General features: G+C 45.4%; 1 protein-coding gene across 1 annotated transcript in view; it reads right to left on the bottom strand.

The window, feature by feature from the left end:
* Window positions 1-1,296: 1,296 nt before the first annotated feature.
* Window positions 1,297-27,092, bottom strand: part of LOC139273878 (large ribosomal subunit protein eL33-like) — a 40,384-nt gene continuing 14,588 nt past the window's right edge. The window contains exons 2-3 of the mRNA XM_070890954.1: window positions 26,343-26,427; window positions 1,297-1,668 (exon numbers count right to left, since the gene is read on the bottom strand). Coding sequence (XP_070747055.1) covers window positions 1,297-1,668; window positions 26,343-26,427 — 457 coding nt within the window. The remainder of the gene's footprint in view (window positions 1,669-26,342; window positions 26,428-27,092) is intronic.

Here is a 27,092-nt window from a genome sequence, read left to right as displayed (position 1 = left end):
TGCAACACCTGCCCTTTTATCTCTTCCCTTCCCACTATCCAGGGCCCTAAACACTCCTTCCAGGTGAAACAATGATTTAATTGTACTTTAGTATACAGGTGCAGCATCCAAAATCCAGAACCCTACACTACACTCTGTCCCCTCTTCCAGGTCATCCAGACTTTGGAAATCTTTCTGACATCACGAATCCGGAAACACCCGAGCCCAGGTTCAGGTATTTACGGATTTTGGAACGTCAGAAAGGGGGGTGGGGGTGTGGGGGGGGGGCAGTGGCTTGTGGTGGGTGCTCGCCGAGGAGCTGTTTGGGCAGAAGTGCGGGAATTGTAATGGACACGGTCAAGGTGTTCAGGTGGGCCCCGCCGAGGAGGAGCTGTTCGGGCCAGTAGGCTCCATCGCAGAGGAGGTGCTCGGGTGGGCCAGCGAGGAGGCGCCGAGGTAAGTGCAGCAGTGGTGAGGCGAGGGATGGTGAGGCGAGGCCCGAGGTCAGGCAGCATCAGGGCCCCAAGGTCGGCAGGGACTGGAGACTGGATTCCGGAACATTCCGGATTCCGGAACTCTGGATTTTGGACTCTGCACCTGTACTGTATTTGCTGCTCATGATATGGTCTCCTCTACACTGGGGAACCAAATGCAGATTGGGTGACCACTTTACAGTGTACCTCCGTTCAGTCCACAAGCTTTACCCTGAGCTTTCTGTTGACTGTCACTTTAATTCTCCGCAGCACTCTAATCTCTCTGTCCTCGGTCTCCCACACTATTCCAATTAAGTTCAACGCAAGCTCGAGGAACAGCACCTCAGCTTTCTATTCGTCACTTTACAGCCTTCTGGACTCAACATCGAGTTCAACAATTTCAAACCTCTGCCCACATTTTCTCGGACGGCAGCTGTTGATGATTCTACTATACCCATTTATACCTCTTCCAGGCCCATTTTTTGTTTCTTTACTTGTCCTATTACCATCTCCTTTTGCTTTGTACAATCATACCTTTTGTCATTTAATCACTCCTGCCTAACACCCTATCACAGACCTTCCCTGTTGTTCATTCCTCCCCTCTCCCTTTACCTGCCCCTACACTTGCTTAAAAATCTGTTATATCTCTAACTTTTTCCAATTCTGACGAAAGGTCATTGACCTGAAACATTAACGCTGTTTCTCTCTCCACAGATACTGCCTGACCTGCTGAGTATTTGCAACATTTTTTGTTTTTACTCAAAAAAGATATATATATATATATTTTTAAATGTTTTTTTTCGACCACTTTGCTATTTATTCTCAATTTATGTACAATTGTGCCTTAAATCCTTGATGAGTACAGCATCACACAAATCCTGTGCCCAATAGCCTTAGCAGCCAGGTTATTGCTGAACTTGGCACGGACCATGCCACTGTTTGTATGAGCAGGAGTCACCTTACCCCGTATGACACGAGTCTTGTTTGGTTTACCACCAGGAGTGACAGTGTTGTTATTTGCTTTGTAGACATAGGCACACCTCTTGCCCAGGTAAAATTCTGTTTCATCACGGAAATAAACCCCCTCAATCTTCAGGAGAGCAGTATGCTCTCTCTGGTTTCGAAGACCTCGTTTATCGCCAGTGAACACAGCTTTGCACCACAATCTTCCAGGCACTGTGAGAGCGGGCGGTGCAGCAGAGTAGCCTGCCTGGGCCTTGGAAAGGGGACAGCACAGATTAACTGGAATCAGAGATTAAAGGGTTAAATTATGAGGGCAGGTTGGATATGGATTTCCCTAGAGCTTGGCTGGTTGAGGGGTGCCTTAAGCAAGATTTCTAAAATGATTAAGGGATTCAATAGAGTAGATACAGAAAAATTATTTTGACTGGTGGGGAAATCCAAAACAACAGGGCATAATCTTAAAATTTCATCTAGGCCGGTCAGGAGTGAAAGCAGGAAGCACTTCTTCACACAAAGGGTAATGAATATCTTGAACTCTTTCCCCCAAAGGTTGCGGATGCCAGATCAATTGAAATGTTCAAGGTTGAGAGTGATAGAATTTTGTGGGTAAGGATATCACGGATATTAACAAAGGCAGATAAAGAGTTGAGCTACCTTGACAGTTTAAACTTCAGGTGATGCTGATCCAGCCTCCACGATGAGATTGCTGCTTTGTGATCAATTCCAATTATCCATTACTCTGTTTAAATCCTATCTGGTCAGAGGTTTTTTTTTTTTAGAGACAGTGGCTTTGATCTTAACATCCCCCCCGTCCCACACGATTAACCCTAAAAAACGCAAAACCCAAACCTGACCCGACATGTATGCACCTGCCACAATTTTTATTATGGTGGGTTTCGAGTTGTGCAAAATTTCATTAACATATTCCGGGCATGCTCCCTCACTGCAATTAGGAGCCTGATTTAAATTTAATAGTTGCCACTAGGGAAACCCGGCGGTGAAAAGGGAGGCAATAGCTGCCGGCTCCAGATGTTAAGCGCCTTTTACTGCAGTCTTCGTAGGCCAGGAGGAGCAGGAGTGTGTGTCCCCTCCCCCCCCGCAGCCCCTTAACTAAACCTTCGGTCTCCCTTCTGCCGATCATGGTCCCTGGCACGATCGCTGACCTCTCCGCCAGACCCCCAATCCCAATCTGTACCCTGCCCCCTCCTGATTTCCGGAGTCCGTTCCCAAGGCTCTGGGCTCCTGCTGCTGGTTTTCCTGCTTCGCCACGTTTGTCGGCCTCTTTTGGTCTTCCCCCACTCCCTCCCTGTAAATATCGGGCCAGCTTCTTTACTAATGTAACTGACCTTCTGAAAGCCCGATAGTGAAGGTATGGGTTGGCTGTTATTCCTTTGCTGGTGCAATAAATTGATCTCAGGCTACGGTAGTGCAGTGGTTATGGTCCTAGACTACCAATCCAGCGGAACATCAGTTCAAATCCTACTTGCTAGTTGGAGAATTAGAATTCAGTTTTAAAAGTCTGGAAATAAAAAGTGACTGTGAAGGTGCCGGATCGTCTTAAAAACCCAACTGATTCACTAATGTCCTTTAGGGAAAGAAAGCTTGCCCAGCGAAACCAAGTTGTGACTCCATTCCACACCAATGTGGTGGGCTCTAAACTGCACTCTGAAGTGGTCTAGCAAGCCATTCAGTAGTAATAGGGATGGGCAATAAATGCCGTCTTTACCAGTGTCGACCACCACCACCGAATTAATAAAAACAAATACAGTTCAGTTAACATAAGAGAATTAGGAGCAGGAATTGGTCATTGATCACGGCGCCTGGCCGAGGAGCTCCTCAGGCGATGCCTCATTGGGGGGGGGGGGATGAAGGCAGATGCGATCGTTGCATGGGTACGGGAGCGGGGGATGCCGAGGGAGTAACATTCTCTGATGCAGAAGCAGGATCTTGGTCCTTGCTCTCATCTGTTGTTCGCAGTGGTGGTGCGGAACCTAGGGGTGGAATGCCGCGCTCGGGGACCACTGGGAGGGCTGTGCCAGCAGTGTTCCTGACTGTCACCTCCAGGGCCTCCATCATCCGCGGAATGTAACTTGGTCATGGTGGCCAATTGTCGGGATATGCCTCCCAATGCTTCGATGAGCTGGTCACCAATGTCTACAGTCCTCCTGGACAACTGTACCATCTCTCCGCTGTGATGTGGCGCTCGTGGAACAGACCTGCCGCGTCCACGAGACATCCGCGGGGTCGGCGCCGTCCTGGGGACAAATGGGGTGCCTTGTGGTGAGGTGCTTGGGGCCGGTACCTCCAGAGTGGAGGCAGGATTGACCGGAGGACCACTAGATGGCCTTGGGGTAGAATAGCTTCTGGAGCGTGGCGATGCAGGTCCCTTGAAGTCCGCGCTCTCATCCGTGGAGAACAGACCCAGTGGATCGACGGGCATGAATTGGAGCTCCTCAGCACCAGATGTTGGAGCGTCCGGAAAGTCGGGCACCTTCTGGCCTCTGTGGTCTTGCCTTGGGATGTGCTGCTGGCTGAGCTGTAAAACACAAATTAGGTTATTAGAGGAGAAGGGGGTGCTAGGGTTACAAGGTGTGTGTGCACGACAAAAGCACCACTGCTCTCAAAATCATCGCAGACATCACATTTCATGACCATCAACACATTTGCATTACAATGATTTTCATTAGGCCATCATTATTTCTATGACAATTTTAGAAATCATCTATCATATATGGTTGTTCGGATATGAGCGGGTGTGGCATCTATTGACTTCACATCATACAATGGTGTAAGCTTTACTCACGTGGCATCGCTTCAAGGTCTGCAGATGCATCCGTGGCTGTCGGGGGTGCTTCCCCATGAGTGCGAGCACTCGCTCCTCCATCTCAGTGATGTCGCTGGGGACTGCTGGCCCCGCACCCGTTCCCCTCTGCACGGACCTCATCGTCGATAGCTTCTTCTGTAAAAGGTGACAGGACGACATGGCATGAGATCATTGTGTGTTATCATTGCTAGGTACTGTCACAGAGACTGATACAACACATAACCGACAGATGTAATCATGATTATTATGATAATTATCATTCTTTACCTAAAGACGTACACCGTCACCGCAGGCTTTGAGTAAAACATTCCCGGTAAAAGTGAAAGACCCCACATCTGATGATAGTCACTCATGACTGTTACAAATCAAATTATATAAATACTTAAGTACATGTAAATCAATGTAATACTTACTCTTGCAGATCTCACAATGTCGTTCCATCGTTTGCAGCATTGGTTGCCCTCATGAACCTCGTTGGTCGCCGACGAGACCACCTCTGCTATCTCAGCCCATATTTTCTGGTAGGCCTTTGGGGTGGGCTTCCCACACCCTCCCTGTGTCAAATCACCCCAGCGTGACACGACCTCCTGCAGGAGGGAGGCATTTGCCTCATCCGAGAACCTCCTGGCTCTTTTGCGCCCTCCAATGTGCTCCTCTCCCACCTCACTGCTCTCTCCAGCGTCAGTCTCCACAGTGTGCTGTAATGCTTCCTCCTCTCCCTCCATTATAGGCCAAATTCGGCAAATATGTGGCTGGTAACAGCTACTTTTTGTTTGCCTACTTGCTGTGAAGCTCTAAAGTCTCCCTTCTTCCTCCCAAAGCAGCCACACCACACCCAGACACGCCTTCAGTCCCTCTCAACTCCCTCTCTCTCGGTCTCCTCTTCTGCGCATGTCATGAGGATCCTTGACCTCCTGAATTGCGGGAATCGAGCGTTGCCTTGCCATTGCTAAGGACGGCCACACTTTACAGCAGAAGGTCAAAAAAATTTAACGCTATCACCCATTTCATATCGCTCGTGGTAACGCCCATTTTCAAAAATGGAGACTAGGTGCTTTGAGAATGGGCGAGAAGCCAACAATCTGAAAACTCTTTTTTACCGCCCACACCAGAAATAGCGCCCATTTTGGGGAGACAAGCACAAAAGTGGAGGTTCTAGCCCTATACGTTTTAATTAGATCACCACTCACTCTTCTCAACAGTAGAAAATATAGGCCTCGTCTACTCAATCTCTTCTCATAGGACAATCCCCTCATCCCAGGAACCATTTTAGTGAACCTTCACTGCACTCCCTCTAAGGCAAGTATGTCTTTCCTTCGATAAAAACAACAGGATTGTACACAGTACTTCAGAGATGCCCTGTAAAATTGTAGTAAGACTTCTTTACTCTTATACTCTAATCCTTTTATAACAAAAGCTAACATACCATTTGCTTTCCTCATTGCAAGCTATACCCGCATGTTAACTTCCTGTGATTCATGTACAAGGACATCCAGGTCCCTCTGAATGCAAACATTTCTCAGTCTCTCACTATTCAAAAATATTCTGCTTTTTTGTTTTTCCTGCCAAAGTGGATAATTTCACACTTCTCCATACTGTTTTACATTTGCCATGTTATTGCCCACTTAGTCAACCTGACTATATATCAGGTCTTCCTGTGCTGAATGGTGTATACTTTAATGCAAGAAGTCTAGTGAATAACTGGATGAGCTAAGAGCACAGGTGGACACTTGGGAGTATGATATTATAGCCATTACAGAAACATGGCTGAAAGAGGGGCAGGTTTGGCAGATCAATATTCCTGGCTACAGGATTTTTAGACAAGGTAGAGAGGAGGGTAAAAAGGAGAGGGAGGGGGTGTTGCGGTACTGATTAAAGAAAATATTCCAGCGGTGAGGAGGGATGATATGTTCGAGGGATCATCAAATGAGGCCATATGGGTCGAATTGAAAAATAAAAAAGGGGCAATCACACAACTGGGTGTGTATTATAGACCCCTAAACAGTGGGAGGGAGATAGAGGAGCAAATATGTAGGCAAATTGCTGTGAAGTCCAAAAACCATTGGGTAGTAATAGTAGGGGATTTTAACTATCCAAATATTGATTGGGACAAATTTAGTGTGAAGGTTATAGAGGGTGCGGAATTCTTGAAATGCATTCAAGAGAACTTTTTTAGTGAGTATGTAGCAAGCCCAACACGAGAGGGGGCGGTCTTGGATTTAGTTTTGGGGAATGAAGCTGGGCAGGTTGAAGGGGTATTAGTGGGAGAGCACTTGGGTGCCAGTGACCATAATTCAGTCAGATTCAAGTTGGTTATGGATAAGGACAAGAATAGGCCTGGAATAAAAGTTCCGAATTGGGGAAAAGCTAATTTTGCTAAGTTAAGGAGTGATTTGGCCATGGTGGACTGGAAACAGCTACTTGTGGGTAAATCAGTGTTGGAACAGTGGGAGGCATTTAAGGAGGAGATCCGGAAGGCTCAGGCCAAACATGTGCCCTTAAAGAAAAAGGCTGGGAAAAATAATTCCAGAGCCCCCTGGATGTCTAGCGACTTAAAGGGGAGGATTAAGAAAAAAAGGGATACTTATGTCATATATCAACGGCTAAATACTATCGAATCTTTAGAGGAATATAGAAAGTTAAGAGGCAAAATTAAAAAGGATATTAGGAATGCTAAGAGAGAGCATGAGAAATTATTCACCAGTAAATTTAAGGAAAACCCTAAGATGTTCTATAAATATATTATGAGTAAGAGGGTAACTAAAGAAAGGGTAGGGCCTATTAAAACCAGGAGGGTAATCTTTGTGTGGAGGCGGAAGATGTTGGGAGGATTCTTAACGAATACTTTGCATCTGTGTTCACAAAGGAAAGGGGCTATGCAGATACAGCTATCGAGGAGGAGTGTGATATTCTGGATGAAATAAATATAGTGAGCGAGGATGTATTAAGGGGTTTAGCAGCTTTGAAAGTAGATAAGTCCCCAGGCCCAGATGAAATGCATCCCAGGCTGTTGAGCGAAGTAAAAGAGGAAATAGCAGAGGCCTTGACCATCATTTTCCAATCTTCTTTGGATCTGGGCATGGTACCGGAGGATTGGAGGAATGCAAATGTTTAAGAAGGGAGAAAGGGACAGGCCGAGTAATTACAGGCCTGTCAGCCTAATCTCAGTGGTGGGAAAATTATTGGAAAAAATCCTGAAAGACAGGATAAATCTGCATATGGAAAGGCAAGGATTAATTAGGGACAGTCAGCACGGATTTGTTAAGGGAAGATCATGTTTGACTAACCTGATTGAATTTTTTGAGGAAGTAACCATGAGGGTCGATGAGGGTAGTGCATACGATAAGGTCCCACATGGTAGATTGGTCATGAAGGTTAAAGCCCATGGGATACAGGGCAAAGTGTCAAGTTGGATCCAAAATTGGTTTGGAGGAAGGAAGCAAAGGGTAATGGTTGATGGATGTTTTTGTGGCTGGAAGGATGTTTCCAGTGGGGTTCCGCAGAACTCAGTACTGGGTCCCTTGCTTTTTGTGGTATATACAAATGATTTAGATTTGACTATAGGGAGTATGATTAAGAAGTTTGCAGACGACACTAAAATTGGCTGTGTGGTTGATAATGAAGAGGTAAGTCATGGGCAATTGGAGGATATCAATCTACTGGTCATAGAAACATAGAAAATAGGTGCAGGCCCTTTGAGCCTGCACTACAATTCAATATAATCATTAGCTGATCATGTAACTTTAGTACCCCATTCCTGCTTTCTCTCCATACCCCTTGATCCCTTTAGCCGTAAGGGCCACATCTAACTAACATTTGAATATATCTAACGAACTGGTTTCAACAACTTTCTGTGGTGGAGAATTCCACAGGTTCACAATTCTCTGAGTGAAGAAGTTTCTCCTCATCTCGGTCCTAAATGACTTACCCCTTATCCTTGGTTCTGGACTTACCCAACATCGGGAACATTCTTCCTGCACCTAACCTGTCCAATCCCATCAGAATTTTATATGTTTCTATGAGATCCCCTCTCATTCTTCTAAATCCCAGTGAATATAAGCCTAGTCGATGCAATCTTTCTTCATATGTCAGTCCTGCCATCCCGGGAATCAGTCTGGTGAATCTTCGCTGCACTCCCTCAATAGCAAGAATGTCCTTCCTCAGATTAGGGTACACAATATTCAAGGTGTGGCCTCACAAAGGCCCTGTACAACTGCAGTAAGACCTCCCTGCTCCTATACTCAAATCCTCTCGCTATGAAGGCCAACATGCCATTTGCCTTCTTCACTGCCTGCTGTGCCTGCATGCCAACTTTCAATGACTGATGTACCATGACACCCAGGTCTCGTTGCACCTCCCCTTTTCCTAATCTGTCACCATTCAGATAATATTCTGCCTTCTTGTTTTTGCCACCAAAGTGGATAACCTCATGTTTATCTACATTATACTGCATCTGCCATGCATTTGCCCACTCACCTAACCTGTTCAAATCACCCTGCAGCCTCTTAGCATCTTCCTCATGCAAACACTGCCACCCAGCTTAGTGTCATCTGCAAACTTGGAGATATTACATTCAATTCCTTTGTCCAAATCATTAATGTGGGCAGAGCAGTGGCAAATAGAATTTAATTCAGAGAAGTGTGAGGTGATGCACTTTGGGAGGGCTATGAAGGAAAGGGTATACATATTAAGTGGTAGACCGCTTAATAGTGTAGATGAACAAAGGGACCTTGAAGTGCTTGACCACAGATCCCTGAAAGTAGCAGGCCCAGGTGCATAAGGTGGTTAAGAAGGCACACGGAATGCTTGCCTTTATTGGCCGAGTTATAGAATATAAGAACAGGGAGGTTATGCTTAAATTGTGTAATACTTTGGTTAGGCCACAGCTGGAGTACTGCATGCAGTTCTGGTCGTTGTATTATAGGAAGGACGTGATTGCACTAGAAAGGATGCAGAGGAGATTTACTAGGATGCTGCCTGGAATGGAGAATCTTAGTTATGAGGACAGATTGGATAGGCTGGGTTTGTACTCATTGGAACAGAGGAGGTTGAGAGAAGACCTCATTGAGGTGTACAAAATATTGAGGGGCCTGGACATAGTGGATAGTAAGGGTCTATTTCCTTTTGTGGAGCGGTCTATTACAAGGAGGCATAGTTTTAAGGTGGTTGGTGGAAGGTTTAGAGGGGATTTGAGGAGGGGCTTCTTTATGCAGAGGGTTGTGGGGATCTTGAACTCGCTGCCTGGAAGAGTGGTGGATGCAGAAACCTTCACCACATTTAAGAGATGGTTGGATAGGCACTTAAAGTGCAGTAACCTGTAGGGTTATGGATCTAGAGCTGGTAATTGGGATTAGACTGGATGACCTTTTATTGGATAGAGCAGATATAATGGTAAGTACTGCAGGGAATCGAATACGGCCAGGGTGATCTCCTGGACTAGTTTTGATTGCCTGGATGGGTCTGAGAGGAATTTTCCCAGATTTTTTCTCCCTAAATTAGCCTGAGCTTTTATCTGGTTTTTGCCTCTCCCAGGAGATCACATGGCTCCAGTTGAGGTGGAGTGTAGAATGTTTTAGTATAAGGGGTTTCGCTGTTGTGGTGAGGCAGATTGGTTGGGCTGGGTGCTCTTTGCCTTTCCGTCATTGTTCATAGGTTTATATGTAACCTTTGGGGCTGCTGACCAAGGGCTGTGTGGCTCTTGTCGGCCGGTGCGGACATGATGGGCTGGAATGACCTCCTTCTGCGTTGTAAATTTCTATGTTTCTATCAGCAGCACCTCATTGTGGGGTTCCACTTCTGGTTTCGATTTCGGATCCAAGGAGTCTGTGCATGCTGAGAGGCATTGGGAGCAAAGTCCAGAGGACGTAGGTGCAGAAAAAACACAGTGCAAAAAGACACTCTGTTTTCTTATTGCCCATTATAATTTCTCCTGTCTCTGCCTCTAATGGGCCCATGTTTACTTTCACAAATCTCTTCCTATTTACATACCTATAGAAATATTTACAATCTGTTTTTATGTCTCTTGCTAATTTAGTCTTATATTCTTTTTTCTCTTTCCTTATCAATTTCTTGGCCTACTTTGCTGAATTCTAAAATCCTCCCAATCCTGATGCTTAAAACTCTTTTTGTCAACATTATAAGCCCCTTCCTTTGATGTAATACTATGTTTAACTTTTCTTGTTAGCCACGGTTGGACCACTTTTCCTGTGGGGTTTTGTGCCTTAAAAGAATGTATATTTGTGGTAAATGACGTATTACATAGAAACATAGAAAATAGGTGCAGGAGTAGGCCATTCGGCCCTTCGAGCCTGCACTGCCATTCAATGAGTTCATGGCTGAACATATAAAGAACATGTATTCTTTAACTGCTAGCCATTGCTTGTCTACCATCATATCTTTTAATGTAGTTTCCCAATCTACTTTAGCCAACTTGCCCCTCATAACTACATTGTTTGTTTTGTTTAGATTTATGACCCTAGTTTTGATCTTAACTAAATCACTTTCAAACTCAATATACCATTCTTTCATATTATGGTCACTTTTCCCTAAAGGCCCCTTTACTACAAGGTTATTAATTAACCTTTTCTCATTACACACTACTCGACCTAAAATAGCCTGTTCTCTAGTTGGTTCCTCAACATACTGATCTAGAAAACCATCTTGTATACAGTCCATGAAATCGTCCTCCACACTATTACTGCAAATTTGGTTTGCCCAGTCTATATGTAAATTAAAGTCCTCCATGATTACTGGCTATTATCCTTGTTACATGCGCCTCTAATTTCCTAATTTATACTCTGCCCTACATTACAATGACTGTTTGGGGGCCTTCAAACAACTTCCACCAATGTTTCCTGCCCTTGTTGTTTCTTAGCTCCAGCCAAACTCATACTACTTCTTGATTTTCTGAGCTAAGATCCTTTCTCTCTACTGTCTTTGTCCCATGCTTTATTATCAGGGCTACCTCTCCTCCTTTTCCACTTTGCCTATCTCTTCTAAAAGTTAAGTACCTTGGAATATTTAGTTCCCAACCTTGGTTACTTTGCAACCATGTCTCCGTAATGTCTATTAGATCAAAGCTATTAATTTTTATCTGTGCTATTAGTTTATCTATTTTGTTGCGAATGCTTCGCATATCCAGATATAATGCCTTTAGCTTTGACTTTTTTCTATTTTTCCCTGATGTCACCTTAGTCACCGATGCCTTATTACCTTTGTTACTCTCTCTGTCCCTTCCTGACCCACTCTGCTCTTTTTTACCCAAAACACTGCTCTGCTCTAGAGTCTTAATATTTCCCTTGCTGCTTTTAAATTTACTCTTTCCTGAATCCTCCCACCCCTACTTCATTAGTTTAAAGCTGTGTCAACTGCTTTGGTTATTCGATTCGCCAGGACACTGGTTTCAGGAACCCAACGGAACAGCTCCCTCTTTCATAAGAACATAGTGCCCCAGGAAGGGAAACCCCTGCCTCCCACACCAAGCTTTGAGCCACACATTTAACCATCTAATCTGCTTATCACTATGCCAATTGGTAAGTGGCTCAGGTAACAATCTAGAGATTATTACCATTGAGGTTCTGCTTTTTAATTTGGACCCCAACTCCTCACACTCTCTCAGCAGAACCTCATTCCTACTTCTGCCTATATCATTAGTTCCTATGTGGACCAAGACAAATGGATCCTCCCCTTTCCATTCCAAGTTCTTCTCCAGCCGCGAGAAGTCTTTAACCCTAGCAGGCAGGCAACACAACCTTTCTGGTCATGGCTGCAGAGAACAGTATCTATCCCTCTGACTATACTGTCCCCTACCACAACTGCATTTGCTTTAAGTCTCCCCACTTGAATGCCCTCTTGCACCCTGGTGTCATGGTCAGCTTGCTCATCCATCCTGCAGGCTTTTCCCTCATCCACACAGGCAGCAAGAACTTTAACATTCCTTCGCATCTGGCAGGTCGATGACCTTAGGGTATCCCTGATCTGTTTCTTCCAAGCAAGGCTGGTTGAGTTTCATTGGAGGCATTCACCTGCAACATTTTCTATGGTAATTTATAGTAATTAGAGTCGTGCGGCAAGTTGCTCAAAATAAATAGAAGTTTTGATTTACACCAGAGTACAGAAATGTGTTTAAATACAGTGTAAGGGAGATTGCAAGAGGAATCCTGTGGGTTTGCATTTTCCAAGCATTGCTCCCAATGCGACTTAATATGAAAAGTGGCTCATTAGTCAAAACCAAACAGCCTTATGTGCCACCCAATATTGTAAAAGCTTACTCACTGATCTGGATTGCAGTGGGGATCTCCGATTAGCAATGCATCTGTTCACAGCCGCTTGCTTCCACATCAGCAGACATCTGCACTTATGTCAAGGATTTTAACAGCTAAAAAAACAAACAAACAAAGAGCCGGCATGGAAATTATGGTGGTGTCTCTCCCCTGTGCAATGTCACAAACATTGGCAGACTGCAGGGCCGCCTCCATGATCAGCTGTTTGTCACAAGCTCACACGCCAGCTGTTGCATTGACCAGGTTACATCCACAACAACTGCAATCGGCTCAGCACTCTCCTGCCTGGCAACACAAGCTCACTTCTGATTTCCAGCAGCATTTCGAATTAGAGTTGACATTCTGTCACTGAAATCCATAGATGAAATATTTGAGATGAGGATTCTGTCAATGTAACACTTCAAAAGGTTGCGAAAGTGAATTTCTCTTCCCCTTCTTTAAGTTTCTGAAATCCTGCACTAAATGTGCAGTAAACTCATGTGTTAAATGTGCGCTCCCTGCTGCAGTAACTGCCCACTGTAGTACTGAGCCACTCAGATCAGCAAGGGGCCAGACTGTAATTGGTCTCAGCATCCCTGGGATGGAAAATGAAAGGTCAGTCGGGGCTCCATGTACTGATCAATGCCCGCCAATTCCTGTTGGAAAAGTGGATTCTGAGTGATGACAGGGTGATGGGTTTGGCTATGATATGCTCCGCAGTTGACAAACCTGCTGAGAAGCAAGACTCCCACATGAAGAGGTAGAGATTTGTCTCGGACAATCAAGCTCAACGGGCTGGGTGGCACAGGCCGCCTTTTATCCACCCGCCCCCCCCCCCCCAACCCGCCCCTCCCCGCGCCCCAGTATTCAACCCCATTAACTTCCATGGGACTGAATATCAGATCAAGGAGCCCTAGAAAAATTTAAGTCATTGGGAATCGGAGGGAAAATTCTCCAGTGGCTAGAATCATACCTAGCACAAAGGAAAATAATTGCCAATCATCGCTGCAGGAGTTCCTCCAGTCAGTGTCCTCGGCCCAACCATCTTCAGCTGCTTCATCAATGACCTTCCCTCCATCATAAGGTCAGAAATATAGATGTTCACTGATGATTGCACAATGTTCAGTTCCATTCGCATCTCCTCAGACAATAGAGCAGTGCATGTCCGCATGCAGCAAGACCTGGACAACATTCAGGCTTGGGCTGATAAGTGGCAAAGATGACATTCGCACCACACAAGTGCCAGGCAATGACTATCTGCAACAAGAGAACATCTAACTACCGCTCCTTGACATTCAACGGCATTACCATCGCCAAATCATCCAACATCAACATCCTGGGGGTCACCATTGACCAGAAATTTAATTGAACCAGACACATAAATACTTTAGCTACATGAGCAGGTCAGAGGCTGGGTATTCTGCGGCGAGTCTCTCACCTCCTGACTCCCCAAAGCCTTTCCACCATCTACAAGGCACAAGTCAGGAGTGTAATGGAATACTCCCCACTTGCCTGAATGAGTTCAGCTCCAACAACACTCAAAAAGCTTCACACCACCCAGGACAAAGCAATTCGCTTGATTGGCACCCCATCCACCACCTTAAACATTCACTCCCTCCATCACCAACGTACCGTGGCTGCAGTGGGTACCATCTGCAAGATACACTGCAGCAACTTGCCAAGGCTTCTTCGGCAGCACCTCCCAAACCCGTGACCTATACCACCTGGAAGGACAAGGGCAACAGGCGCATGGGAACATCATCAGCTGCAAGTTCCCCTCCAAGTCACACACCATCCTGACTTGGAAATAAATCACTGTTCCTTCATCGTTGCTGGGTCAAAATCCTGGAACTCCCTCCCTAACAGCACTGTGGGAGTACCTTCACCCCACGGACTGCAGCGGTTCAAGAAGGCGGCTCACCACCACCTTCTCAAGCGCAATTAAGGATGGGCAATAAATGCTGGCCTTGCCAGCGATGCCCACAACTCAGGAACAATTTTTTAAAAATGTGTGTGTCACTTTAAGAAGTGCCGACAGCATCTCTGTACATCTGCTGCATGCATGTTCTTCCATGCCTGGCTGGGAGAGGGCGGTATGGAGTGCGGCGACGTCCAAAATCACAGCCATAATTCAAATCAGGCGTTTCATGCCGATTGACGTCATGCTCTGTACATTTATATTGGAGAGGCAATGGCAGCACTACCAACCTTTCCAACATGGCTGCCGCCGCATCCTACACCGGAAGCGGGCAGAAGCAAGGCGGCCGCCATTGTTTCAAGTAAACCGGTTTTAATGGCCGGTGCTAGAACATCAAATTTCACAGCCTTTCATTTTTCTGTTGCCACAGAATCTAGTCTATCTGAAGGTAGTTTGGAACAATATAAAGTGCAGTTTTACCAGGATTTGTCCATAGCCTACAAATGCTTTATTTAGAGGGAACTCACTCTGGCTTTACCTTATATTGTATACATGTGTTACATGGAAATGGGTTGGAGTGTGTTGCAGGCTGTGAGCACTAACAACCTGCATCCTAAACTCTCACTCTGACAGGGTATTAGAGCCTCCAACACACTACAGTATTGTTGTTATTGCATGTAAAATGGCCATTAGCAGTTAAATGATTTTTGTTTTTTCTACTTAAGATTGGTTACAGTGTTTTAATGTTGTGGTATCCATAACTGTGCACCACGACAGTCTGCTGAAGATGGTAGCAGCTGTTACATGGCAGTCTGGCGAAGTACCAGCAGCAGATAAGATGAAGGATCACAGACACAACACAACCAAAAATAGAAAAGGTCTCCAATTAGCTGATTGCTGCTGGATTGAACATAATGAAAATCGTGCCTATAGTATGCATTCAAAGATAAATGTGTCGAAACACAAAAAAAAATCTGCCACTATTTTTTGATTGCTTCTTTGAAAATTTGAGCCAATCCAAAGACACCGACACCTCACCATCTCTTGCAATTTCCAGATCTGGTTATCGCCTCAGATCTCTCTTTGGGGGTCATTTTAACTGGGTCAATATCCTAGAATTCCTTACCTGATTCCTCTTGTGGCAGCACCATCACCACATGAACTGCATCAGTTCAAGGAGCAAGCCCCTCGCCAGCTTCTCAGGGTTAACTAATGAAGAGCAATCAATGTGGCATGCCAGTTGTCCACATCCAGAGAGCAACATTTAACGTGCAGTACCTCGCATGTTTTTCTGGGTTAAAGGTGCTCTATCAATGGAAATTGCTGTTACGCTGTTTCTAAAAACATCAGACATTCTCAAATGTTTGCCAATGAACTGGAAGATTATGTACAGTTCCTTTTTCCTTTTTCCTTTTAATTTAGTGAAGGAAATTTCTATGTTCTTCAAGGAAAGGGATACCGAAGCTCAAAAATGAAACCTTTTCTACCCAGTGCCAACATTAATAAGCCACTGGTTAAACCGCAGCGAAAGTAGTGTGTTCAATTCTTGGCATCACATTGTGGAAAGGACATCAAGGCCTTGGAAAGGGTGCAGAGAAGATTTACCAGAATGGTACCTGGGATGAGGAAATTCAGTTATGTGGAGAGACCAGAGAGGCTGGGATTGCTCTCCTTAAAGCAAAGACGATTAAGGGGAGATTTAATAGAGGTGTTCAAAATGATCAGTAGTTTTAGTAGACTAAATAGGGAGAAACGGCAGGAGGTCCAATAACCATGGATACTAATTGGCAAAAAAAGCCAGGAGGAGATATGGACTCGTCTAAAATGGACTAAACTTATTTCATTTTCACAGGTAGAGGATTTGACCAGTCTGAAAGGACAGGGCTACTAACCCACTGTGTAACCTGATCCCCGGAAAGAAAATAATTGTTAAAAACTACTGTCATTTCTCTTTAATTTTATAGCTATAAACGCGCTGCTCTAAGACTCACAGCAGACGGTTCTAAACGCGGTTTACCTTCTGAGCACGTGGTGAAAGTGAGAGAAGGAAATTATCAAGTAAAGCATCGAGAGGTAAATAGAAACAGTTGCATATAATTCCTCCAGGACGTAGCATGTTCACCAGCTCCTTGACCCTTATCTGTAACTAGCTCCATTTAGAGATGTCACAAAAGGATTACGACAGTTATTTCACAGAAAGTTTTGACAAGCAAGTGAAGCATCTTCTAAAAATTGGATCAAGAAGTTACAGATCACAATTAATATCATGAAAAAACCCTGGGATGAAGCCAGCTTAGGGCTCGAACAAGTGCTAAAACCATTTTAATGGCCACATTTCAGATTGCATTACTTGAAACTGGAGAAAGATCTTGGGCAGATAGGAGTCCCCACAGAGGTTTGATTGCCTGCGAGAACAGTGCAACACAGTGACATATCTGAGGGCAACGGCTGCAAATTACTTCAATAGTGCTGTAAATTAAAGATAGTTAAGCAAAGATTTCCAAAGACCAAATGGAATAAAAGAGAAAAGAAGAACTTTAATAAGCATTATCGATTCTGACTTAAAGAAGGATCAAAGGGACTTACACTGTCAAAAGAAAGCATCTGTTAATACCTTTAATGGCATTTTCTTCATCTACTTGAGGAGTTGATAGAGGTAGAGGCCTGGATTAAAATAGAACTGCTCGCCAATATCTTGTACCCAATCTCAAGACATTTCAGCCTTGATATTAATCCCCCCACAAAGGACATTCGTAGCTGCCATTTTTACGGCGGCAGATATCGGGGAATCCGAGTTTCCTGCCATGGAGAGGTGGGGCACTTAATTAACCATTTTAAATCGGGCTCGCGCAGTGCAATTGGGAGCCTGATTTCAAATTTACTGCTGCACAAGCTTCCCGGGGGTCAGGAAACTCGACAGCTGACTGCTACCTCAGGTAAATGGCTGTTTCAGCACTCCTTGTGGGCTAGGAGTTGCAGAGGTGCTCCCCCCCGCTCCCAGGCCCTTCAAGGAAGCCTTCAGCCCCAATTGCCAGCCTCCTCTGCTGCCCCCCACCCCCAGCCCCGATCTCTAGCCTCCCCCAAGCCCTCCCAACCACGTGCCTCTCCCACTTCCCGATTGTCGATCTTCACTCCTCCCCACACCCCTGATTGCAGGCCCCCCGTCCCCCACCCCCATTCAAATGCCAAACTCCACCCCCACCACCCCAGCCCAATTACTGACCTTTCCCCCCTCTCCCGTTTGCCGGAGACCATGCCCAAGGTCGCTCTGCCGCTGCCGCCCCCCCCCCCCCAACCTGGCTGCCCAGTTGGCCGACTGCCTAGCAAGGCACGGAGCGACAACATGTTACCGAGGTCCTGCTGTTAAGATCGGCTGGACCTCCGTGCCCGTTCTTCGGCCGTTTTCGGCCTCACCCGCTATCCCTCCTGTCTCTCCCTACACATCTCCCAGCCCATTTAAAGAATATCATTCATGGAAACCTAGTCACCCGTCTGCTTTTGGAACAAGGGAAATGAGCAAAAGTGAAAGGGACAGGAAAATAAGAAAGCATGCAGCACATTCGCACCCCCTTGCAGTTAGTGCCCTCGTCAGTTTTTAAATCAAGTGGGGACATGCCCCACATTCAGTTCAAATGATCTGTCGGAGGGTGTCATTTGCTGCGCTCACTTTACACACCCTCTGGGAAAGAAAGAGTTGCACTTACATAGCGCCTTTCACGACCACCGGACATCTCAAAGCACTTTATAGGCAATGAAATACTTTTGGAGGGTAGTCACTGTTGTAATGAGGTCAAAAATATAACAGAAATTGCTGTCTCCACAACTCTACAAAGGAAGTGCTCTAAAACTGAAGTAACAACCATTGAATTGAAATTTCTTCCGTGTGAGACTCCCATCAACTTTTTTTACAAAAACTGTGAACAGAATGAATTTCACCAACGTCCCATTAAGTCCAAAATCACTTTGCAGATCACATTTTGCTTCTGAATTTGTTTGCTGTTAACCCCTTCGTGTGTGACTTGTAGACACATCTGAGGAATATGTTAAAGCAAAAATGAGTAACTGTTCTCCCTGTGCCTTTCGAAAAGGGCCTTACAGTACAAACAACTGAGCATCCACAGCCCTCTTGGGTAGAGAATTCCAAAGATTTACAACCATTTGGATGAAGACATTTCTCCTCATCTCAGTCCTATATGCCCGATCCCTTATTATGAGACTGTGACCCTGTTGGCATATGGAATATGATTAATTCAGCTTCTGAAAGGTGTCATGTTTAGTTCATTCATGTCATGTATTCAACTATCATTGTAACCCATGTATAAGCTGACCTAAGTTGTACCTCTTGAGAACATTGACCACAAGGTGCGAACTTGTGGGAGACACTCCTAACCTGGACTTTCAGGTATAAAAGGGGAAGCTCCACCTACCTTCATCACTTGAGGTCTTGGTAATAAAGGTAACTGGTCACAGAGTGACCTTCTCTCAAGTATGGGCCTCGTGTGCATTTATACTGTATAATAAGGACGTATCAATTCAATCTAGGGAAAAAATGCGGTTGGTATCATTAGAGAGAGAGCGAGAGAGACATAGATTTCACTTTGCAACAGCTGGTGTTTTGCAACCAACCAGCTATCGATATTCATAATAGGATGTTCTTCTAGATTAAAAATATTATGTTAGGGTAAGAAAAGTCTGGAAACTAGGGGGCCGAAATTGTCCCCCTCTTTAAGGCCCATTACCCCATCTGAGGGGCAGTAATAGGGCAGTAAGGCCTTTCCGACCAGACGGATGGTTCGACCCATCCGAAATTGCCTCCCGGGTCCTGTTTCCACCGTATCCCGTGTTCCCGTCCCGTCGGCCCCTTACCGCCCCGCGACGGTAATTGCCCTGCGGGAGCAGAGCCACAGCCAGTTTGTGCCCCCGACAGCTTTTCCCGCGGGAAGCTGCCCTTAAAGGGGTGGGTGCACCGCCGCTGCCGCCATTTTATTTTAATTGACAATGGTAGCCACCGGTTTGGCCGGGCCGCTAACAGGCAGCCTGGCACCCCCTCTTGGGTGTCGGACTTCTGCCCGGCCGAAGCCCTCTCTAGTGGCCCAGTGGGCCCCACGAAAGTGGTTGCAGAGCTCACAGCGGCCCTGCCCTTTAAGTGAAGGGGAGGGACATTGCTATGCGTCAGCGTGGCACAGCACTTCCACATCGCATTGATGACACCACCCACCTTCCATCCCGCTCCCAACGCACTTCCGCCTCTCAGTCGCCCCAAACACTGCCCCAATAATTTTTTTTTAAAAGAGGGCAATTTCGACCGATTCTCCGCCCCATCGATTTGGCGGAGGATCAGCACTTAATACAAATTATTCGCCCCAAACGGGACAGAGGGCAATCTCTGCCACTAGTGGTTTATACTTACACAGCAAGGCCATGATGTTTTGTCTGGGTTGTTGATGTAGACTTGTGTTTCTGGACTATGCACTAGTCAGAGGCTACGACATGCCTAGATACACGTGCTCCATCTACAGCTATATTCCACTTGTAAATTGCTTTTTCTGCTGAAGTTACAGAATAAAAATGATTCTAACCAGGCAATCCTGAAGGCTCTGTGCCTCAATGCGAGGAGTATTCGGAATAAGGTGGACGAATTAACTGGGCAGATAGCAGTTAACGGATACGATGTGGTTGGCATCACGGAGACATGGCTCCAGGGTGACCAAGGCTGGGAACTCAACATCCAAGGGTATTCAACATTTAGGAAGGATAGACAGAAAGGAAAAGGAGGCGGGGTGGCATTGCTGATTAAAGAGGAAATTAATGCAATTGTAAGGAAAGACATTAGCTTGGATGATGTGGAATCGGTATTGATGGAGCTACGGAATACCAAAGGGCAGAAAACGCTAGTGGGAATTGTGTACAGACCTCCAAACAGTATAGTGATGTTGGGGAGGGCATCAAACAGGAAATTAGGGGTGCATGCAATAAAGGTGCAGCAGTTATCATGGGTGACTTTATTATGCATATAGATTGGGCTAACCAAACTGGAAACAATACGGTGGAGGAGGATTTCCTGGCGTGCATAAGGGATGGTTTTCTAGACCAATATGTCAAGGAACCAACTAGGGGGGAGGCCATCTTAGACTGGGTGTTGTGTAATGAGAGAGGATTAATTAGCAATCTCGTTGTGCGAGGCCCCTTGGGGAAGAGTGACCATAATATGGTGGAATTCGACATTAGGATGGAGAATGAAACAGTTAATTCAGAGACCATGGTCCAGAACTTAAAGAAGGCTAACTTTGAAGGTATGAGGCGTGAATTGGCTAGGATAGATTGGCGAATGATACTTAAGGGGTTGACAGTGGATGGGCAATGGCAGACATTTAGAGACTGCATGGATGAACTACAACAATTGTACATCCCTGTCTGGCATAAAAATAAAAAAGGGAAGGTGGCTCAACCGTGGCTATCAAGGGAAATCAGGGATAGTATTAAAGCCAAGGAAGTGGCACACAAATTGGCCAGAAATAGCAGCGAACCCGGGGACTGGGAGAAATTTAGAACTCAGCAGAGGAGGACAAAGGGTTTGATTAGGGCAGGGAAAATAGAGTACGAGAGGAAGCTTGCAGGGAACATTAAAATGGCCTGCAAAAGCTTCTATAGATATGTAAAGAGAAAAAGGTTAGTAAAGACAAATGTAGGTCCCCTGCAGTCAGAATCAGGGCAAGTCATAACTGGGAACAAAGAAATGGCAGACCAATTGAACAATTACTTTGATTCGGTATTCACTAAGGAGGATACAAACAACCTTCCGGATATAAAAGGGGTCAGAGGGTCAAGTAAGAAGGAGGAACTGAGGGAAATCCTTATTAGTCGGGAAATTGTGTTGGGGAAATTGATGGGATTGAAGGCCGATAAATCCCCAGGGCCTGATGATCTGCATCCCAGAGTACTTAAGGAGATGGCCTTGGAAATAGCGGATGCATTGAGTCATTTTCCAACATTCCATAGACTCTGGATCAGTTCCTATGGAGTGGAGGGTAGCCAATGTAACCCCACTTTTTAAAAAAGGAGGGAGAGAGAAAGCAGGGAATTATAGGCCGGTCAGCCTGGCATCGGTAGTGGGTAAAATGATGGAATCAATTATTAAGGATGTCATAGCAGCGTATTTGGAAAGAGGTGACAAGATAGGTCCAAGTCAGCATGGATTTGTGAAAGGGAAATCATGCTTGACAAATCTTCTGGAATTTTTTGAGGATGTTTCCAGTAGAGTGGACAAGGGAGAACCAGTTGATGTGGTGTATTTGGATTTTCAGAAGGCTTTCGACAAGGTCCCACACAAGAGATTAATGTGCAAAGTTAAAGCACATGGGATTGGGGGTAGTGTGCTGACATGGATTGAGAACTGGTTGTCAGACAGGAAGCAAAGAGTAGGAGTAAATGGGTACTTTTCAGAATGGCAGGCAGTGACTAGTGGGGTACCGCAAGGTTCTGTGCTGGGGCCCCAGCTGTTTACACTATACATTAATGATTTAGACGAGGGGATTAAATGTAGTATCTCCAAATTTGCGGATGACACTAAGTTGGGTGGCAGTGTGAGCTGCGAGGAGGATGCTATGAGGCTGCAGAGCGACTTGGATAGGTTAGGTGAGTGGGCAAATGCATGGCAGATGAAGTATAATGTGGATAAATGTGAGGTTATCTACTTTTGTTGTAAAAACAGAGAGACAGACTATTATCTGAATGGTGACAGATTAGGAAAAGGGGAGGTGCAACGAGACCTGGGTGACATGGTACATCAGTCATTGAAAGTTGGCATGCAGGAATAGCAGGCGGTGAAGAAGGCAAATGGCATGTTGGCCTTCATAGCGAGAGGATTTGAGTATCGGAGCAGGGAGGTCTTACTGCAGTTGTACAGAGCCTTGGTGAGGCCACACCTTGAATATTGTATACAGTTTTGGTCCCCTAATTCTTGGTATTGAGGGAGTGCAGCGAAGGTTCACCAGACTGATTCCCGGGATGGCAGGACTGACATATGAAGAAAAACTAGATCAACTAGGCTTATATTCACTGGAATTTAGAAGAATGAGAGGGGATCTCCTAGAAATATATAAGATTCTGACAGGATTGGACAGGTTGGATGCAGGAAGAATGTTTCCGATGTTGGGGAAGTTCAGAGCCAGGGGTCACAGTCTAAGGATAAGGGGTAAGCCATTTAGGACCGAGATGAGGAAAAGTTTCCTCACTCAGAGAGTTGTGAACCTGTGGAATTCTCTACCACAGAAAATTGTTGAGGCCAGTTCATTAGATATATTCAAAAGGGAGTTAGATGTGGCCCTTACGGCTAAAGGGATCAAGGGGTATGGAGAGAAAGCAGGAGTGGGGTACTGAAGTTGCATGATCAGCCATGATTATATCGAATGGTGGTGCAGGCTCGAAGGGCCGAATGGCCTATTCCTGCACCTATTTTCGATGTTTCTACGTTTTGATCTAATTTATGTAAGAGCACATAATAATCTTCACCAATTTATCATTATTTATTCCGCTTATATGACTGAGTCAGGGGATGGAAATTGATCATGGGTGGGAGAGCAAAATGGCCAGTGTCACTTTGGCTACTCGCTACATTCCTTGTCAGGCCTTCAGTTCCACTAACTTCATTAGAACTGAATATCTGCCGGGTGTAGAACAGGCGTCCACAGCGATACCACCCATTGTGCGCCAGTGTCCAATACTAACTTTCTACCTCCTGTTTCACTAACACATAGCAGAACAGGTGGAAACAAGGTTTCACAAAATCACGGACCTTCCCTTTTGTTCTTTCCTCCCCTCCCCTTTCAGTGCCCTTGCACTTCCTTAAGAATCTGATACATTTCGAACACTCTCCAGTTCTGATGAAGGGTGACAGACCTGAAACGTTAACTCTGTTTCTCTCCACAGATGCTGCCCGACCTGCTGAGATTTCCAGCATTTTCTGTTTTTATTTCATATAATCTGAAAATGCTGGAATACTAATTGCTTTACAAGTCAACTTCAAAGTACAGCAAATAGCAGCTACCAAGTGAATTCTTATCATTATGAGCACTAACCTCCATCATCTGAAATTGTTCTGCCAACATATACCAATTTATTTGCACCACCATTTTCTTCTCTGTTTATGATTAATATTGGTTTTCCCAGCCCCGTGGGCACAAGGACTTTCTCCTGTGCTGAAGATCAGCCTAAACTGTCTGCTTGAATGTTAGATTCTGTTTTGTGAGCTTCTGTAGATAAAACCCACTCTGAGCAATGACAAGATCAGTAGAAATCTCAAACTGTTGACAGAGCAGCCTCTGAATTTAACAAATACATTTCTAGTATCTGTTGGGATCCTGGTAATTGCATCCTTTGCTTTGAGCAGTATTGGAGAGAGAAAAGATTCTCGTCTCACTCATTTGTCTATCTTAAACTAGATAGCTCACCATTTAGCCCGACACTGCTCTCAGAAAGTATATATATCTTCAGGATTCTGACCATTTTCTCATCCAGTCTATAGCCTGGATTCTGTCCATAGTCCCTTTCTCCAGACACCTTCAAATATTTTAGTAAACCAATACAGCTGCTGTGGAAGATTTGTTCCCTTCATCCTATTGTTCGGTAATTCCATAAGGAAAACAATGGTCTGCTGTATCTCAGTTTTCTTTGAACACATCTGTATTCTTAATTAAGAAGTGAATTATCTTTGCAATAACTTGATTTGCCAATACTCGACAAGTATTACTCAGGAGGATACTTCTACAATAATTCTTGTACTTGCTTTTGTTCTCCTTTTAGAAATAAGTATTGTTGTTCCACTCCCGCAATTCTTTGGGAGCTGTTCAACTTTCCATAATTTATTGTGCAGATTGTGGATTGTGGATTGTGGATTCTCGGCTCCCCAGCCACTTTATTGATTTTTCTTTTCAATATAATTATTCTGGTATCTACCAAATACATAGAGCAGATCTCCCATGACCCAGCCCGTGGTATGTCTGGTCACTATTGACCATGAATTACACCAGCCGTATCAACACCATGACTACAAGAGCAGGGCAGAGACTGCGGTAATCAGCAATGAGTGAGTCATCTTCAAGTTCCTCCAAAGACTCTCCACCATCCATAAAGAACAAGTCAGGAGCAGGATGGAACATTCACCACTCGCCTGAATTGGTGAAGCCAGGACAACACTCAGTGAGGACAAAATTCAGCTCCCGAATAAAGGTTGTTACTGCCATGCAGCGGAGTCGAATGGCTGCTGATTTCTGGTCCAATAGTCACCGCAAGCTAAATTCAGCGGGGGGGGGGGGGGGGGGGGGGGGGGGCGGTTTCTGGTAGTCCCCACTTCCGCCCCACCGCTGCCGAGCGGCCGTGATTGCATCGTCAGTGTGCGCACCGCCGGGACCCCCAACCTGCCTCAAAATTCAGGCTGAGAAATCTAATGCCGCCGAGCAGTGCCCCCGACAGCTTTTTCTGTCGGTGCACCTTTCTTTCCCTCTGTCAGCCCCGGCTCCGGGGCGACCATTAAAGGCAAGAGCCCAATGCCACGGCCGCCATTTATTTTTTGCCGGACGACTTCAATGTCAGCCGGACTATTGTGCCCCCAGATTTGGCCGGGCCGCCAACAGGCAGCCTGGCACCCCCTCCTGGGTGCCAGGCCGTTGGCCCGGCCGAAACTCCCCCTGGTGGCCCAGTGGCCGATCCTAAATAATTGCCAATAGTCTCCCCTTTAAAGGAGGAAAGGTACGTAGCGTCGCACACGTGCAATGACATCACCACCGCTCCACTGCTGAGTGACAGCGGCAGAGAATCCGTCCTGCCTCCACTTCCGCCCCTCACCAGCACTTACCGCCGCACTTCCGCCCCGATTATGACCGGCTTCCTGGCCACTTAAAAAAAGACAAAGTGTTGAATTTCGGGAAAGAAGCGACCTCATCCGAAATGACGGTAAAAACACTTTGAAAAAGGTAGGTGCAGCAGGTTTGCGGGGGGCTGAATTTCGGCCCCAATAACTCAACACCAGAGCAGAGCAGTCTGCTTGAGTAGTTCATTCCCTGTAGCCCTGCTAAATATTTTAAAAGCACATGTTGGTATATTGCTGCACATTCTTACCCAAGTCTGGGTCTACAATTAACGAAAGCTCATAATGGATACTTGCAAGCTTCTCTTTCCCTCAGAACAGTTTTATTTTTATCTGTGAAATTTCCTGGTTAGGGAATGGTCGATAGAGTCACTTTGTGATTTTTTTAAATTACTGTTCAAATCTCAGCACTATTACACCTTTGGGAAATTTCAATTGGACAAAACGACAGGCATGATGTAGATTAAAGGTTTAGCTGAGTTGCTGTTGGCTGCAACTTCAATGCAACTTTAAAATGTATTAATTTTGGTGAAGGAAGCACAGCCTTTGTTCTCAGAATTCAACGAAGTTGCATTCCATGTAGTGTGACAAGACACGCACATATATTATACATAGATTTTTTTAAATCTCAAAAAAGAGGCCTCTCTTCTTTAGGGTTCACCGTGATGGAAAGTCAGACATGGACTTAATAGTCTGGACGTTCATGGTGAAATCTGCCTGAATTCAAGCCGTTCAGAGACATGGGGTAATTTTGACTTTGTGCAATGGTCTAAAACGAGTGACAGTGAGTCAGTCGGCAGCCTGCTTTACTCACCTTCCAATTTTTATTTTCACTGACTTCAGTAGAAATAAAAATCAGGAGAGATGTAAAAATGGACTGCCCAATTCGCGATCGCCAATTTCACACTTGCGTACAAAGCCAAGATCTACCCCATTGGGGCAACCATTAATGTCGTGGGGCATACAACTGGTTCAGCCGCCCGTTAAAAACCTTGCCTGATTTTCCTATCCATTTTTCTGTGCTGATGGCATTTAAGGAGCTGCAAAGGTGCAGCCATACTTTCACTATCAGAAGAACTGGTGAAATCTGCAGCTGCTCCTTGCAGCCCACGTATGTGAGGCACAGGTTTAGTTGAGCTTGTTGTCTGCAGGAGAACAGACCAAATTACATTATTAAAGCCCTGAGCTCTGAGAGTTTTGAGGGACTCTATGGTCGCAGTCATGGCTGCCACTCCTAAAGCAACTATTGCTTTATAATCTCCTCTTGCTACCGCAGTTGTCTTTTGGATTGTCACAATCACCAGGGTGTTCTGCGCACCCTGGCATAACAAATGCAAATTATGGGCCTCTCCAATTTATCCACTAACTGCAACATGAGAGGAAAATGTCTCCACTGGAGCAGTCTTTCACTTTTCTCTCACTCACCACCATCCTTGATCTTAGGAAGTGTGGCAAGGAACACTAAAATAGTGGGAGTGGGATGCGTGCCTGGAGTGGGAGGTTGATGAAGTATCTGGCGTGCATTAACTGTCTCACTGGGCTCTTCAGTTACACCATGCAGACATAGAAACATAGAAACATAGAAAATAGGTGCAGGAGTAGGCCATTCAGCCCTTCGAGCCTGCACCGCCATTCAATGAGTTCATGGCTGAACATGCAACCTCAGTACCCCATTCCTGCTTTCTTGCCATACCCCTTGATCCCCCTGGTAGTAAGGATTACATCCAACTCCTTTTTGAATATATTTCGCGAATTGGCCTCAACAACTTTCTGTGGTAGAGAATTCCACAGGTTCACCACTCTCTGGGTG

Source organism: Pristiophorus japonicus, chromosome 9 (assembly GCF_044704955.1).
Source record: "Pristiophorus japonicus isolate sPriJap1 chromosome 9, sPriJap1.hap1, whole genome shotgun sequence".
NCBI classification, from domain to species: Eukaryota; Metazoa; Chordata; class Chondrichthyes; family Pristiophoridae; genus Pristiophorus; species Pristiophorus japonicus.
The sequence above is the reverse complement of the archived record's forward strand: the minus strand, read 5'-3'. Positions and strand labels throughout refer to the sequence as shown.